Consider the following 14,608-nt stretch of genomic DNA (forward strand, 5'->3'; position numbering starts at 1 on the left):
CCTGGTGGGATGGACAGGACATGGCCATAGCTGTAGTCTCCGGGACCACGCCTCTGTCTTCACTGCGAGAACACTGCAACCTCTGGTAAACTTCACCTGGGGGCAGGGGACACAGGGAAGAGGCCGGCCCCCAAATACCAGCCTCCAGCCCAGCCTCCCCTGTCAGCTTCTAGCTGGCATCGGAAGACCATCCCAGACTCATGCAAACCTGACCCCTGACCTTCCTCCCCAAACCTGTTACCTTGGGGACAGCAGCTTTTTCCCTTGGTTTGGGCCCCAAAACACAGTCCACCCTTGCCTTCGGACCTCCGCCCACACCAGAACTTGACCTTGACACTGTGTTTGGGGTCCTGCTGTCCCCTCCCCGGCTCTGGAGCCTGGACGGTGCAGAGGCCTTCTGCTGAACCCCAGCCGCTTGTGCTGCTCTCAGTGCTGCAGCCAGCCTCGTCCTGGGGACCCAGCGCACATGGATGTGCTCTGATCCACCCCAGAGGACCGCCCTGCCTTTCCCACCAGTAACCAGCTCACTTATCTCTTGCTCCTCCCCTCATCCTTGACCTGCAGCCTGTCTCCCACTACCGGGCCGCCCTGTCTCTGCTAGACGCTGTGGCTACCCCACGCCTCTGGGCCTCCACCCCAACCCCTTCTGCTTTTACTTCCATAACTGTCAGCCGCAGGGCAGGGACCTCTATTCCTGGGCATGTCCCAGGTGCCAATTTGGGCCTGGCACGTGCTCTGTGGATATTGGCATGGTGGCCTCAGGGACAGGCAGCCCTAAGGTCCTCGACCTGGTGGAGGAGCTACAGCGGAGCATGCACGGATAGAACAGGCCAGGTGCAAAAGGACAGAGGAAGGGCCTTTGAGCTGGACCTTGACAGAAGCAGCTCCCTGAGGTGCTCAGGATGTGGAAGGGCCCTGCGGGGCCAAGACACAGGCCTGCCCAGGTGCAGCATGAGGCCTGTCCACTGCTGGAATGCCAAGAGCCCAGGTTCCGGGGGGCCCAGTGCAGCCCTTTCTCTTCTTGACTTGGCTGCCAGCATCTGAACATCAGGCAGAGGCCCCGATGGAGAGTTAAGAATTCCTAGGGCTGGGCCATCTCTGGCCACACAATCAAAGTGTGTTAGCCAGCCCAGTGCTCTAACATAGGGCACAGTTAGAATGTACAGCTTTTGGCAGTTTTAGTGACCTTTGGACGTTAGACTTAATCGTTTATAGTCACATATATGCACGTATACATACGCGTGTATCTGTGTGTTAACCAGCTACACCCCTGCCGGTGATATCAGAACAATAATTTCATCACAAAACCAGTAATAAGCTTCAATAATAGATGTTGATGTTTGAACAGTGAATTTTTTCCTCAGAAAGAATAACATAGGGGCGCCTGGGTGGCTCAGATGGTTAAGCGTCTGCCTTCAGCTCAGGTCAAGATCTCAGAGTCCTGGGATTGAGCCCCATGTCGGCTCCCTGCTCAGCGGGGAGTCTGTTTCTCCCTCTCCCTCTTCCTCACCCCCTCCCCGCCTCTTGTGCCTGTGCGCTCTCTCTCTCTCTCTCTCTCAAAATGAATACAATCTTAAAAAAAAAAAAAAAAGGAATAACAAAACGAGAAAAACATGTGAGGGAGATCCAACTGGGTTTATATTTTTACTCAGAAGGAAATCCCTTCAGGAATTACGGATGAAAAGTGCATGATGATGTGAACTAGAGCAGAAGAAAGTGAGTGTTGTGACATCAGCGACGGACGTGACGGACGCATGCTCATACGGTCTATGCTTCTTGCAGAGTACGACAGCAGATGAGGCCTATTTCATAGCGAAGGAGATTCTCGCTACAGAACGAACATACCTGAAGGATTTAGAAGTTCTCACTGTGGTATGAAACCTAAGTCCTTTATTACTTTGTCTTCTTTAATACTTCGTAAATCTAAACCAGAGCTAGAGGATCCCTCCTGAGAAGGAGCTCTTGGCCATCATGAGACGTACATATTTATGGTCTGTTAAATATATTTGCCTTAAAGCATATCTAAGATAAGACTATTTAATCCAATTTTTTTGTAAAACTAGAAGTATCCATTTGAAGCTTTTCCCCCAAAATTGTTTTCTTCTATGGTGAACTCGGGTGGTCAGCCGAGAGGATAGCTGTAGCACTGAGTGAGCTGTCTCAGTGGGGACTCTGGGGTCAGTGCTGGGTGTCCTATGGCTACAGACCTTCAGGGGCGAGGTCCCTCGGTCACCCTGACTCTTCCTGCAGTGGTTCCGCAGTGCTGTGGTCAAGGAGGATGCCATGCCTGCAGACCTGATGACCCTGCTCTTCTCCAACATAGACCCCATCTATGAGTTCCACAGAGGCTTCCTGCGTGAGGTGGAGCAGAGGCTGACACTCTGGTAACACCCTGCATGCACGGGCGTCCCCTACGCTGGACCCCCACGTGGGCAGCTCTGCCCTGTCACTATCCCTGTTCCCAGGAACTTCCCAGCTTCAGAAACTAATTCACAAGAACCATTGTTTCATTGAAGTATATTTTTTAAACTTGTGGGAGGACTAAACCTGTAACAGCCACTTTTATTCATCCTATTCCAGAAGAGGAAATGAAAGAAGTTAAAAGTAGATGACCCCCCCGCCTTTTTTTTTGACCGATTACCATCTTTTAGAGAATGGTCAAAATATTACCATCATTTCTGTCAAATGTGGGCCTTCCACCTCAAGCATCTCATTGCCATTCTGCTTATGACTAGGACAGCCAGTCACACAAGCACCCATCAACATACAGCGCACAAGCTTTAACAACGTTTTGACTGTATTTGTCCATTTCTGCTCCAGGGAAGGGTCTTCCAGCACCCGTGCCACAGGCGGTCATCAACGAATCGGGGACATCCTGCTCAGGAACATGCATCAGTTAAAGGTAGCGTGGGTTGGTATGATGACTCCACCCCTAGCAACTGACAGTGCAACCTCAGTGTTGTCCCCAGGACAGCTTTCTCCTCAGGACAGCATCGCCCCCAGGACAGCATTCCCCTCAAAACAGTTTTCTTCTCAGGTCACTGTTCCCCTCAGGACAGCATTCCCTTCAGGACAGTGTTCCCCTCAGAGCAGTTTTCTCCCCAGGACAGCATTCCCCTCAGGACAGCATCCCCCTCAGGACTGCATTCCCTTCAGGACAACATTCCTCTCAGAACAGTTTTCTCCTCAGGAGTGCATCCCCTCAGGAGTGCATCCCCCTCAGGACTGCATTCCCTTCAGGACAACATTCCTCTCAGAACAGTTTTCTCCTCAGGAGTGCATCCCCTCAGGAGTGCATCCCCCTCAGGACTGCATTCCCTTCAGGACAACATTCCCCTCAGAGCAGTTTTCTCCCCAGGACAGCATTCCCCTCAGGACAGCATCCCCCTCAGGACTGCATTCCCTTCAGGACAGCATTCCCCTCAGAGCAGTTTTCTCCTCAGGACAGCATTCCCCTCAGGACAGCATCCCCCTCAGGAGTGCATTCCCTTCAGGACAGCGTTCCCCTCAGAGCAGTTTTCTCCTCAGGACAGCATTCCCCTCAGGACTGCATCCCCCTCAGGACTGCATTCCCTTCAGGACAACATTCCCCTCAGAGCAGTTTTCTCCTCAGGACAGCATCCCCCTCAGGACTGCATCGCCCTCAGGAGTGCCTTCCCTTCAGGACAACATTCCCCTCAGAGCAGTTTTCTCCCCAGGACAGCATCCCCCTCAGGAGTGCATTCCCTTCAGGACAACATTCCCCTCAGAGCAGTTTTCTCCTCAGGAGTGCATCCCCTCAGGACTGCATTCCCTTCAGGACAACATTCCCCTCAGAGCAGTTTTCTCCTCAGGACAGCATTCCCCTCAGGAGTGCATCCCCCTCAGGACAGTGTTCCCCTCAGAGCAGTTTTCTCCCCAGGACAGCATTCCCCTCAGGACAGCATCCCCCTCAGGAGTGCATTCCCTTCAGGACAACATTCCCCTCAGAGCAGTTTTCTCCTCAGGACAGCATTCCCCTCAGGACAGCATCCCCCTCAGGACAGCATCCCCCCCAGGACAGCGTTCCTCTCAGAGCAGTTTTCTCCCCAGGACAGCATTCCCCTCAGGACAGCATCCCCCTCAGGAGTGCATTCCCTTCAGGACAACATTCCCCTCAGAGCAGTTTTCTCCTCAGGACAGCATTCCCCTCAGGACAGCATCCCCCCCAGGACAGCGTTCCTCTCAGAGCAGTTTTCTCCCCAGGACAGCATTCCCCTCAGGACAGCATCCCCTTCAGGAGTGCATTCCCTTCAGGACAACATTCCCCTCAGAGCAGTTTTCTCCTCAGGACAGCATTCCCCTCAGGACAGCATCCCCCTCAGGACAGTGTTCCCCTCAGAGCAGTTTTCTCCCCAGGACAGCATTCCCCTCAGGACAGCATCCCCCTCAGGAGTGCATTCCCTTCAGGACAACATTCCCCTCAGAGCAGTTTTCTCTTCAGGACAGCATTCCCCTCAGGACAGCATCCCCCTCAGGACAGCATCCCCCCCAGGACAGCGTTCCTCTCAGAGCAGTTTTCTCCCCAGGACAGCATTCCCCTCAGGACAACATCCCCCTCAGGAGTGCGTTCCCTTCAGGACAACAGTCCCCTCAGAGCAGTTTTCTCCTCAGGACGGCATTCCCCTCAGGACAGCATCCCCTTCAGGAGTGCATTCCCTTCAGGACAACATTCCCCTCAGAGCAGTTTTCTCCTCAGGACAGTATTCCCCTCAGGACAGCATCTCCCTCAGGACAGCATCCCCCGCAGGACAGCGTTCCTCTCAGAGCAGTTTTCTCCCCAGGACAGCATTCCCCTCAGGACAGCATCCCCCTCAGGACTGCATTCCCTTCAGGACAACATTCCCCTCAGAGCAGTTTTCTCCTCAGGACAGCATTCCCCTCAGGACTGCATCGCCCTCAGGAGTGCATCCCCTTCAGGACAACATTCCCCTCAGAGCAGTTTTCTCCCCAGGGCAGCATTCCCCTCAGGACAGCATCCCCCCCCAGGACAGCGTTCCTCTCAGAGCAGTTTTCTCCCCAGGACAGCATTCCCCTCAGGACAGCATCCCCCTCAGGAGTGCATTCCCTTCAGGACAGCGTTCCCCTCAGAGCAGTTTTCTCCCCAGGACAGCATTCCCCTCAGGACTGCATCCCCCTCAGGAGTGCATTCCCTTCAGGACAGCATTCCCCTCAGAGCAGTTTTTTCCTCAGGACAGCATCCCACTCCAGACAGCATTGCCTTGAGTACAGCGTTCCCCTCAGAGCAGTTTTCTCCCCAGGTCAGTGTCCCCCACAGGACAGCATTCCCCACAGGACACTGTCCCCTCCAGGTCAACATTCCCCTTAGAGCAGTTTTCTCCTCAGGACAGTGTCCCCCTCAGGACAAGTTCCCCCTGAGGACAGTGTTCCCCTCAGAGCAGTTTTCTCCTTAGAACAGGATCCCCATCCCAACAGTATTCCCCCAAGGACAGCACTCCCGTCAGCTCAGCGTTCCCCTCAGGTGTCTGTTCCCATCAGGACAGCTTTTTCCTCAGGACTGCATTTCCATTAAGACTGCAGACTGTCAGGACAGAGTGCCCTCAGTTGAATCTCCCCCTCAGGACAGCATGAGAGGTTGTAGGTGCTACGGGCTGACTGCTGATCTGTGATCCACAGTGGGACATCAGCCCCCGCCTTACCAGTCCGTATGCACTTGTTGCCCCCGTTGCTGAGCTCACCATCCTGCAGTGGGATGTGCAAAGCCTGTCTAGGCTGGCGTTGGGGTTTCTGTCCACATACCTGCTGCCTCATAATTCAGGTTTTTTTCCTCAGAGGTGATAGGGCTCCCTCGGGTAAAGTGCCAAAGAAAGTACAAACAGAGTATTTGTCAGCAACGTGGCAGAAGCAAGATGTCCTCTCATTAGGACTAGTTGTCACAGGTGTTGAAAACAATGGGGCCAGCTGTGATTTCACTGTTCAGGGGTCTTACTCTGGCTAAACAGACCTGGGACAGGCCTGCCCCACCTGTGTGTTCATCCTGGGGCAGCCCTGCGGCATCCTGCCCAGAGACTCAACCCCACTCGCACTTCTCTGGGTTCCCAAGCCCTCATGGCTGCTCACCAGACTGGCTGCCACCCCCAGCCGAGGCCTGTTGCGCTTTCTACCCAATCCAGCCCGACTCCTGACTTACTCATAGGCCCCATTCCGTTCCTAGAAACCCGAAGGACCCACAAGATCACTCAGTTGTGTTGTCAGAGAGCCCTGCTCAGGGCCCCCTTTCTTAACCTGAGACTTTTTTTGGTTTTCTCAGCCAGGTGGTAAATTAGTCATTTCTATCTATTCCAAAAGCACTTGCACAAATTTAAAATCAAAATCCACACAAACCTCTTTGAGGATATCATACCACAGACGTTACGTTTGGTAATACTAGTAAAACAAACTGATTTCATATTAAAACCTCCCAGGAGGTAAGGAGGGATTGGTTGGGTTTCGTATCTGTTTAATACTCAGAATCCATCCACGTGTGTTCTTGGATCTGTGCCGTACAAATGCGGGGACTGACGACTCCCTCTCCGGTGACTGGGTCAAACACCCGCCCTGCTCTGCGTGTAGGTGGGGGACGCGCAGCCTCTGCAAGGGCTGAGGGCAGAGCCAGAGCATGATTTGGTTACTCCCCACCGAGCACCGCTCCCTGGGTCCTGTGAGGTCCTGTGAGGCGTTTCCAGCCCTCTCAACCTCGGCCCTTCGTCTGTCAAGTGGGGATACAGCCCTGTGTGCCCCCAGCACGGGCGGTGGGCGGTGGTCGCTGGCTGTGGACGAGCGCCGCCCTCGCGTCTCACGCCTGCTGGGCCGTTCTTTTCCGTTCGGCCCGGGGGGAGTCCCGGCTGGGGTGTGACGTCCACGCTGGGAAGGCTGTCCAGCTGCTTGCCAGCCGCCCCCCCTCCACGTCTCCTATCCTAAAGCGCCCCCCCCCCCGGTGTGCCTCCACAGGAGTTTACCAGCTACTTCCAAAGGCATGATGAAGTCCTGACAGAACTGGAAAAGGCCACCAGACGCTTTAAGAAGCTAGAGACAGTCTACAAAGAGTTTGAGCTCCAGAAAGTCTGCTACTTGCCCCTTAACTCATTCCTGCTGAAGCCCATCCAGCGGCTGGTGCACTATCGGCTGCTGCTGAGCCGGCTGTGTGCGCGGTACGCGCCTGCGCACCCCGACTACGCCGACTGCCGCGGTGAGTGTGGGAGCTGGACCCCTGCCCCCCGGGGCTGCCTTGGCCTCGCGCTTAGGAGCCGGGGGGCGCCGGCGCTCGCAGCAGCGTGGCCGCGGTGCTGGGGCCCGCAGGGCTCCCAGGTGGGACCTGAAGGCTGGCTTCCTTACGGGGGAAGTACAGGGTGCGAGGCCTCACCCCAGAAGGGCCCAGTACCACGGTGGTCAGCGCTGGCCTCGGCCCTCCCCTCCCGTCCAGCGGGTGGAGGGAGCGGGTCTGTGCCTGTCCCTGGGCTCTTCTGCTCCGGGGCGGGGCCCCCTCTGCTGCACATCTGAAGTGTGGGGAAGGACTCTGATCGCCTGGAAGGGCGCAGGGAGTGGCCTTCTGCTCCGAGGGGCCCCTCCACAGCACCCCCCGGCCCCCCCCACCCACCCAGTGCACTGGGGGTGGAGAGCAGCTCTCAGAGTGACCTGCCACCGTGGGCGCTTCTGTCCCCAAAGCCTTGGCTCTGAAACAACCGTTTGGGTCACGATGGCCTGTTAGAAGGTTCTGATCTAGATGGACTTGGTCCTTTTTGCGTTAAAGAGACAAAGGAATAAACCCTGACCTTTAAACCTCCAGAGGGTTTCTAGTTGTGTACATCTAGTGCCGGAGTTTTCACAAGTAAGTCTACCACTGTCACTAAAAGATGAAAGATGACTTAGCTTTTCCTTCTAGCTGGTCTCCCCTAGTCCTAAAGGGGAGAAATAAGATGCTTTCTGATGGGTCATATGACATCTTCCTTTCTCATCGTTCTCAAAGCAAGTGTTTTCTGTTTGCTAAGAGCAAGGATAAAATTGTCAGAAATGCTTTGAGGCATTTTAAGGGAAATCCGAAGTGCTGCGCATTTATAAAGCTCCCGCTGGCGGCGGGGTGGGTGCTACCGCCGATGGGAGGCGCGGGGGCGGTGGGGGGCGGGGCGCCAGTGCCAGCGGAGAAGGCTGGGCCCACTTGCCACTGGGGGGTTCCTCCTTAGTAGGACCCAGCCTGTAGGCTGATGCAAGACCCCAACAAGGTGGCATTTCTGAACGTGCTGTGTGAACTGTGAACACAACAGAGGGGTGATAACCCAACAGCCTAGACGGGTTTGCTGCAGAGCCTGGCTGCCTCCGAGCCCTGGGAAAGCCACCGATGGGGGCCCCTTCCCACCTGCTCCCCTACCCATAGGCCTCAGGGAAAGCTTGAGTTTGAACCTACTGGGCAAAAGGGGGTACCTTTAGGTTGGGGTTTGAGAAGGTGGCTTTGCATCGTTGTTTTATCCTTAGTTCAGTGTTTCCCAAGGGCAGTGCCTGGCGCGGGCCAGGCACCAAGCGTGTTGATGATCCTTCAACAGGACAATGGATCTGTGGAGACCCAGGCGCAGGTGGGCCTGGGGACATCAGTCTGGCATCAGGTCAGAAGTGCATCTCCAGATTCCAGCAGCTCCCAGTGCCAGTGCAGGGGCAGTGGTGAGCCCACATGGCAACCAAGCTTCCGGCCCCCCGCTCCACGCACATGCAGTGGCTGAGTGGTGCGGGGTGCCGTCCGAGGCAGACACGGGCTAGGCAGCCCGCAGTGGATGAGCAGAGCAAAGCGAGTCTCCGCCTGACCTCGTGTCCAGACTTGAGTGGGGCCCTGAAGGACAGTAAGGCCAGATGGGGCAGGAGCTCAGGAGTGTTTACAGAGCTGACCCTGGGTGTCAGCCCTGTGGGAGCATCCCTGCGGCTCTTATGGTGGTCCACTTTACGGAGGAATAACTCGCCAAAGCATGTGCTTTCTTATCTTTCTCCTCTTAAAGCCATGAGGCAGGTGTCCTCACCCCACTGGGAGCAACCAACTTGCAGGGGCGGAGCCAAGGGGGCAGACGTTTCCTGCTGCGCCTCTTGGGACCACCAGGCACTGTGGCCAGGGTGTCAGTGGGGGTCCTGGCCGGAAGACAGCAGGTTCTCTGATGTGGTCACTGCGCTCCGGCTAAGCAGCTGATTCCAGTGTGGCCTGGTCAGGACCGCGCAGACCGCCCTCCATGTCTGCTTCTGTGTTCTGTCTGCATGAGATTCCCTTTCTGATTAGAAACCTTCACATCTGTACTGGAACTGTAAGATCAGCACCTGTTCCTCCATTCGAGGAGAAAAGTACAAATGTTTTAAAGATGCAAATTATTTAGCCTCTAAACTACAGTTGGCAATTCTCCCAAAAGAACAAATACTGCTGCGCCCAGAACATGAGTTCTTCACAAAGACTGTTCTCTTTTTACCGAGCTTGAGTGTCAGCTAGTCCACTGTTTGGGCTGAATAAGTCCAAGTTTCGGGTCAGCTGCGGGGACCCCCACTTGCTGCACTGGCAGCTGAAAACCAAGGGTGGCAGTCCTGTGAGGAGTTGGGAGCAGAAGGTTCCTTGAATTAAACCTGCCTTTTAAAATGCGAGTTCCTGTCCCAAAGGGGTGAGTGGGGGGGTTCCGTCCGTGCCCACCTGCCTGGGCACCTGTACGAGGGGTCTTTCCCCACAGATGCCCTCCAGGCCATCACAGAGGTGACCTCCACACTCCAGCACAGCCTCGCTCGGCTGGAAAACCTCCAGAAACTCACAGAGCTGCAGCACGACTTGGTTGGCGTAGAGAATCTCATCACTCCCGGCAGGGTGAGTGACTTTGAGAAAGGTCTTTGAGATGGTCACTTCATTGTTTTGTTTTGTTTTTAATTCCAGTGTAGTTAACATACAGTGTTCTCTGAGTTTCAGGTGTAAAATCTAGCGGTTCCACAGTTCTGTGCATGACTCAGTGCTCATCACGCTGAGTGTGCTCTAATCGCCGTCACCTGTTTCACCCATGCCCCCCACCCGCCTCCCTCTGGTAACCATCAGTGTGTTCTCTATAGTTCAGGGTCTGTTTCTTGGTTTGCCTCTTTTTTTCCTTTGTTCATTTGTTTTGTTTCTTAAATTCCACAAAGAGTGAAATCACATGGTATTTGTCTTTCTCTGGCTGGCATATTTCACTTGGTATCATACTCTCTAGATCCATCCATGTTGATGTAAATAGCAAGATTTCATTCTTTTTTTATGGCTGGATAATATTCCATTGTACATACACCACACCTTCCTTATCGATTCATCTGTCAGTGAACACTTGGGCTGCTTCCATGTCTTTGCTATGGTAAATAATGCTGCAATTAACATAGGGGTGCATATATCTTTTCAGATTAGTGTTTTCTTTTTCTTTGGGTAAATACCCAATAGTGTGATCACTGGATCATGTGGTAATTCTATTTTAACTTTTTGAGGACCCTCCATACTGTTTTCCAGAGTGGCTGCACCAGTTTGCATTCCTACAACCTTGCCAGCACGTTGTTTCTTGTGTTTTAAAGTCGTCCTAACAAGTGTGACATGGTATCTTGTTGTAGTTTCCATTTGAATTTCCCTGATGATAAGTGATGTTGAGCATCTTTTCATGTTTTTGTTGGCCATCTGTAGGTTTTCTTTGGAGAAATGTCTGTTCATGTCCTCTGGCCATTTTTAATCGGATTATTTCGTTTTGTGGTGTTAAGTTGTGTAAGTTCTTTGTGTATTTTGGATATTAACCCTTTATCAGATATGTCATTTGCAAATACCTTCTCCCATTCAGTAGGTTACCTTTGTGTTTCGTTGATTGTTTCCTTTGCTGTGCAAAAACTTATTCTGATGAAGTCCCAATAGTTTATTTTTGCTTCTGTTTCCCTTACTTCAAGAGAGGTATCTAGAAAACTGTTGCTAAGGCTTACGTCAGAGAAGTTACAGCCTGCATTTTCTTCTAGGATTTTTATGGTTTCAGGTCTCACATTTAGGTCTTTAATACATATTGAATTTATTTTCCTGTATGGTGTGAGAAAGTGGTCCAGTTTCATTCTTTTGCATGTTGCTGTCCAGTTTCCCCAGCACCATTTGTTGAAGAGACCATCTTTTCCCCATTGCATATTCTTGCTTCCATTGTCAAAAATTAATTGACCGTATAATAGTGGGTTTATTTCTGGGTTTTTCCGTTGTGTTCCGTTGATCTCTGTGTCTGTTTTTGGGCCAGTACCATACTGTTTTGATGACTACAGCTTTGTAGTATACCTTAAACTCTGGGGTTGTGATGCCTCCAGCCTTGTTCTTTTTCATTTCATTGCATGTAATTGAGACACATACCACAGAATCCACTGTGCAGTCCAGTGGTCTTTAGTATATCCACAAGATTGTGCCATCATCACCAGTAATTCCAGGACATTTTCATCCCCCCAACAAGAAAAGCTGTACCTGTTAAGTCACTCCCCACCCCCTCCCCAGTCTATGGCAGCTACTCATCCACTCTTGGTGGCTTTGCCTCTCCTGGACATTTCCAATAAATGGACTCACTATGTGGCCTTTTGTGTCTAGCTTCTTTCGCTGAGCCTCCTGTCTCCCAGGTTCTTGCTTTAGTAGGTCAGCACCTCCTTTCAGCGACTGCATCAGTTCCAGTCTCTGCACGCACCACATTCTGTTTGTCCGCTCATCTGCTGTACACTCAGGTTGCTTCCCTTTTGTGGTGATTGGGAATAATGCCGCTGTGAACATTTGTGCACAGGCTCTTGTGTGACCATGTGCTTTCAATTCTCCTGGGTAGATACCTAGGAGTGGAGCTGCTGGGTCACATGGTAACTGTTTCACATTTTGAGAAGCTGCCGGTTTTCTAGTTACTGGGCAATTTTACATTCCTACCCGGAGTGTGTTAGGGATCTGGTTTCTCCATATCTTATCTTTTTGATTCTAGCCATCGTGGTGGTATGTAATGGTGTCTCATTGTGGGTGTGATTTCCATTTCTCAGATGGCTAATGTCAGGTTTCTTGTCCTGTGTTTATTAGCCACTTGTGTGCCTTCTTTGGAGAAATGCCTATTCAGATCCTTTGCCTGCCTTTTAATTGGGTTGTCTTTTTGCTGTTGAGTTGTGGGATTTTTTTTTTTTTTTTTAAGATTTTTTAAAATTTATTTATTTGACAGAGAGATAGCACAAGTAGGCAGAGTGGCAGGCAGAGGGAAAGGGAGAAGCAGGCTCTCCGCTGAGCAGGGAGCCCGATGCGGGGCTCGATCCCAGGACCCCGGGATCATGACCTGAGCCGAAGGTAGCCGCTTAACCGACTGAGCCACCCAGGTGCCCCAAGTTGTGAGATTCTTTATCTATTCTGGACCTGAGACACTTAATAGGATTTGCAAATATGTCCTCCCATTTTGTGGGTTGTTTCTTCATTTTCTCAATGGTATCATTTACAACACAGAAGGTTTTTTTATTTTTATGAAGTCAAATTTACCTATTTTCTCTTGGGTGGCTTGTGCTTTAGTTGTCACAGATGAGACACCACTGCCTGGTCCACAGTATGACAGTTTGCCTCTATGTTTTCTTCTAGAAACTTCCTGTGTTTCAGCTCTTACATTTAGATTTGATGGTTTTGTAATTCATTTTTGTGTGGTGTGAGGTAGGGGTCCCACTTCATTTTTTTCCATGTGAATATCCAGCGCCATTTGCTGAACTGTCCATAGACACAGATGTGCAGGTTTAATTTTGAACTCTCAATCCTATTCCATGGGTCTACATATCTACACTGCCTACTTTGTCACTAATGCCTTTTTGAACTCAGTACTGTCAACAGAAGAAACCCATTTTACGGGTTGCATGAGGATGTTTCCTGTCTCAACACAAACATACATGTAATAGAGTGTGGCTGTGTTAGTCGTTTCCATGTTAGCCTTGTTAGAAGGTACAGAGAATGTGGGATCACAAACTCAAAGAAGTGAACTACACTAAAATGTACAGGAAGGTTCTGATCTCCTGGAGTTAGGGCTTTGGTTGGGTGCCAGGATAGCTCCGTTTCCTTTCTGTCCTTAACCACGGGGCTCTGAGTGGAGCTGTTGGCTGGGAGCTCCGGGAGGTCCGTAGGGCTCTCAGTTTCTCGTCATGCCCCACCCAGTGTTACAGATGGTGGCCCCTGGGAACTGTCACTGAGGGGTAAGGAGAGTAGCCACAGAGGAGGGGTCGGGTAGGCTCTCTGTGTGGCCTGGGCAGGTTGCTTCACGTCTGTGATATAGAGGGTCTTGGGGCAACAAGGGGACTGCTTGGCCCAGTGCCTTGCACAAAGTAGTTGGTATGTGAACACTTGCTGCCATTGTTTTTAGCTGAACTCTCTAAAAGTCTGAACCCAGGGCTACCGGTCTCCTTGTTAAATATGTGTGTCAGTCAGAGACAGAAACCACACTTTATGTGAGCAGAGGACTTTAAGAACAAGGGTCGTTAACTAGGAAGAAAGTTGATAACGAGGTATCAAAGGGTAAGAAGAACTGGGAAATATCTAAGAGGCAGAATGCAGGTGCTGCCAAGGGCGGGCCCACAGTGTGGCGGGGGTGGGGTTTGAGGGAAGAGCACCCACAGGCCTGGGACATGCTCCCCTGGAGAAGGGGCTGCTGCCCAGCTGGGTCCTTGGGTCTGGGGGTTGGGGGGTCGGGTGGTGGAGCTGGCTCTGTGAGGGCAGGAACCCCTGCAAATAGGATTTGTGGCCGCAGGAAGAGGCAGGAGCTACCCACTCGCCCTCTGCCAAAGAGCAGGGTGGGGAATGTGGGTCTGACGTCAAAGCCGCAGAAGCCTGGAGCTCAGAATCACACTCAGAATCGGGCCCAGCCCATCGTGCGGTGCTGGCGCCATGCCAGGGCATGCCCTCCTCATCTCCTTTTGTCTACAAGGCTCCTGTGCAGTTCTCTTCTCTGTGCCTTTGCTCAGTCCATTTGAGGGCTGGGGTCTTCTGGCAAGTTCTCAGGGTGTGAAGCTCGTGCTCCTACTCATCTGAAAGGACCAACAGATCGGCAGGAGAATATCTGGAAATTGTTCAAACCAGAATTCTTTGGACACTTCCCGCCAGTGGCGCGGGCAGTTAGGGGCCTGTTTTGACATCTGCGCCTTCAGGGGTGGCTGTGTGGGCCTGGGCGGCGGCACTCCAACACCAGTGGGGACGTGTGAGGCGTCCCCAAGTCCTGGCGGTACCATCAGGCCCTGGAGGGAGAGGCAGAACCTTCTCCTCTCCCTCTGTGGCTCCTGCTGGAGCTCCAGCCCCACCAGTGTCTCATCACCTTAGGTTGGAAACCTTGTGGTTTCGGGAACCCTCTCTCCACGTGCCGATGCCCGGGTGGCAGCTGACGCTCATTACCTGTCAGCATTTGAGTGAGAACCAGGTGTGCAGGTGTGCTGTCCTCAGGCTGCTCTGGCCCAGTGTTTCTCAAAGCTGAACTCGAGATCTCCATGCCTAAGCCTTCCAGGAGCTTCCCCTCAACAAGAACAATACCGTTTGCCTTACATGAAGGCCCTCAGCATAGCTGGCCTGTGGTGAGACACCACAGATGCTCAGCAGACAGTCTGGGGACTGATGTGGATGGCC

General features: G+C 52.4%; 1 protein-coding gene across 10 annotated transcripts in view; it reads left to right on the forward strand.

The window, feature by feature from the left end:
- The window catches only part of FARP2 (FERM, ARH/RhoGEF and pleckstrin domain protein 2), a 112,743-nt gene that overhangs the window by 90,222 nt on the left and 7,913 nt on the right, over window positions 1-14,608 (forward strand). For 8 of the 10 annotated variants that reach the window (XR_010410380.1, XM_064587410.1, XM_064587413.1 and 5 more), the window contains 5 exons: window positions 1,783-1,872; window positions 2,251-2,384; window positions 2,821-2,902; window positions 6,970-7,207; window positions 9,708-9,838. Coding sequence is in view for 9 of the 10 variants with exons in the window: in XM_064587410.1 (XP_064443480.1) it covers window positions 1,783-1,872; window positions 2,251-2,384; window positions 2,821-2,902; window positions 6,970-7,207; window positions 9,708-9,838 (675 nt within the window). In the remaining variant the exon portion in view is untranslated. The remainder of the gene's footprint in view (window positions 1-1,782; window positions 1,873-2,250; window positions 2,385-2,820; window positions 2,903-6,969; window positions 7,208-9,707; window positions 9,839-14,608) is intronic. The other 2 variants (XM_064587414.1, XM_064587415.1) reach the window with 1 other exon arrangement.

Source organism: Mirounga angustirostris, unplaced genomic scaffold (assembly GCF_029215605.1).
Source record: "Mirounga angustirostris isolate CCGP_5_RB_7025 unplaced genomic scaffold, mMirAng1.0.hap1 SCAF_3, whole genome shotgun sequence".
NCBI lineage: Eukaryota > Metazoa > Chordata > Mammalia > Carnivora > Phocidae > Mirounga > Mirounga angustirostris.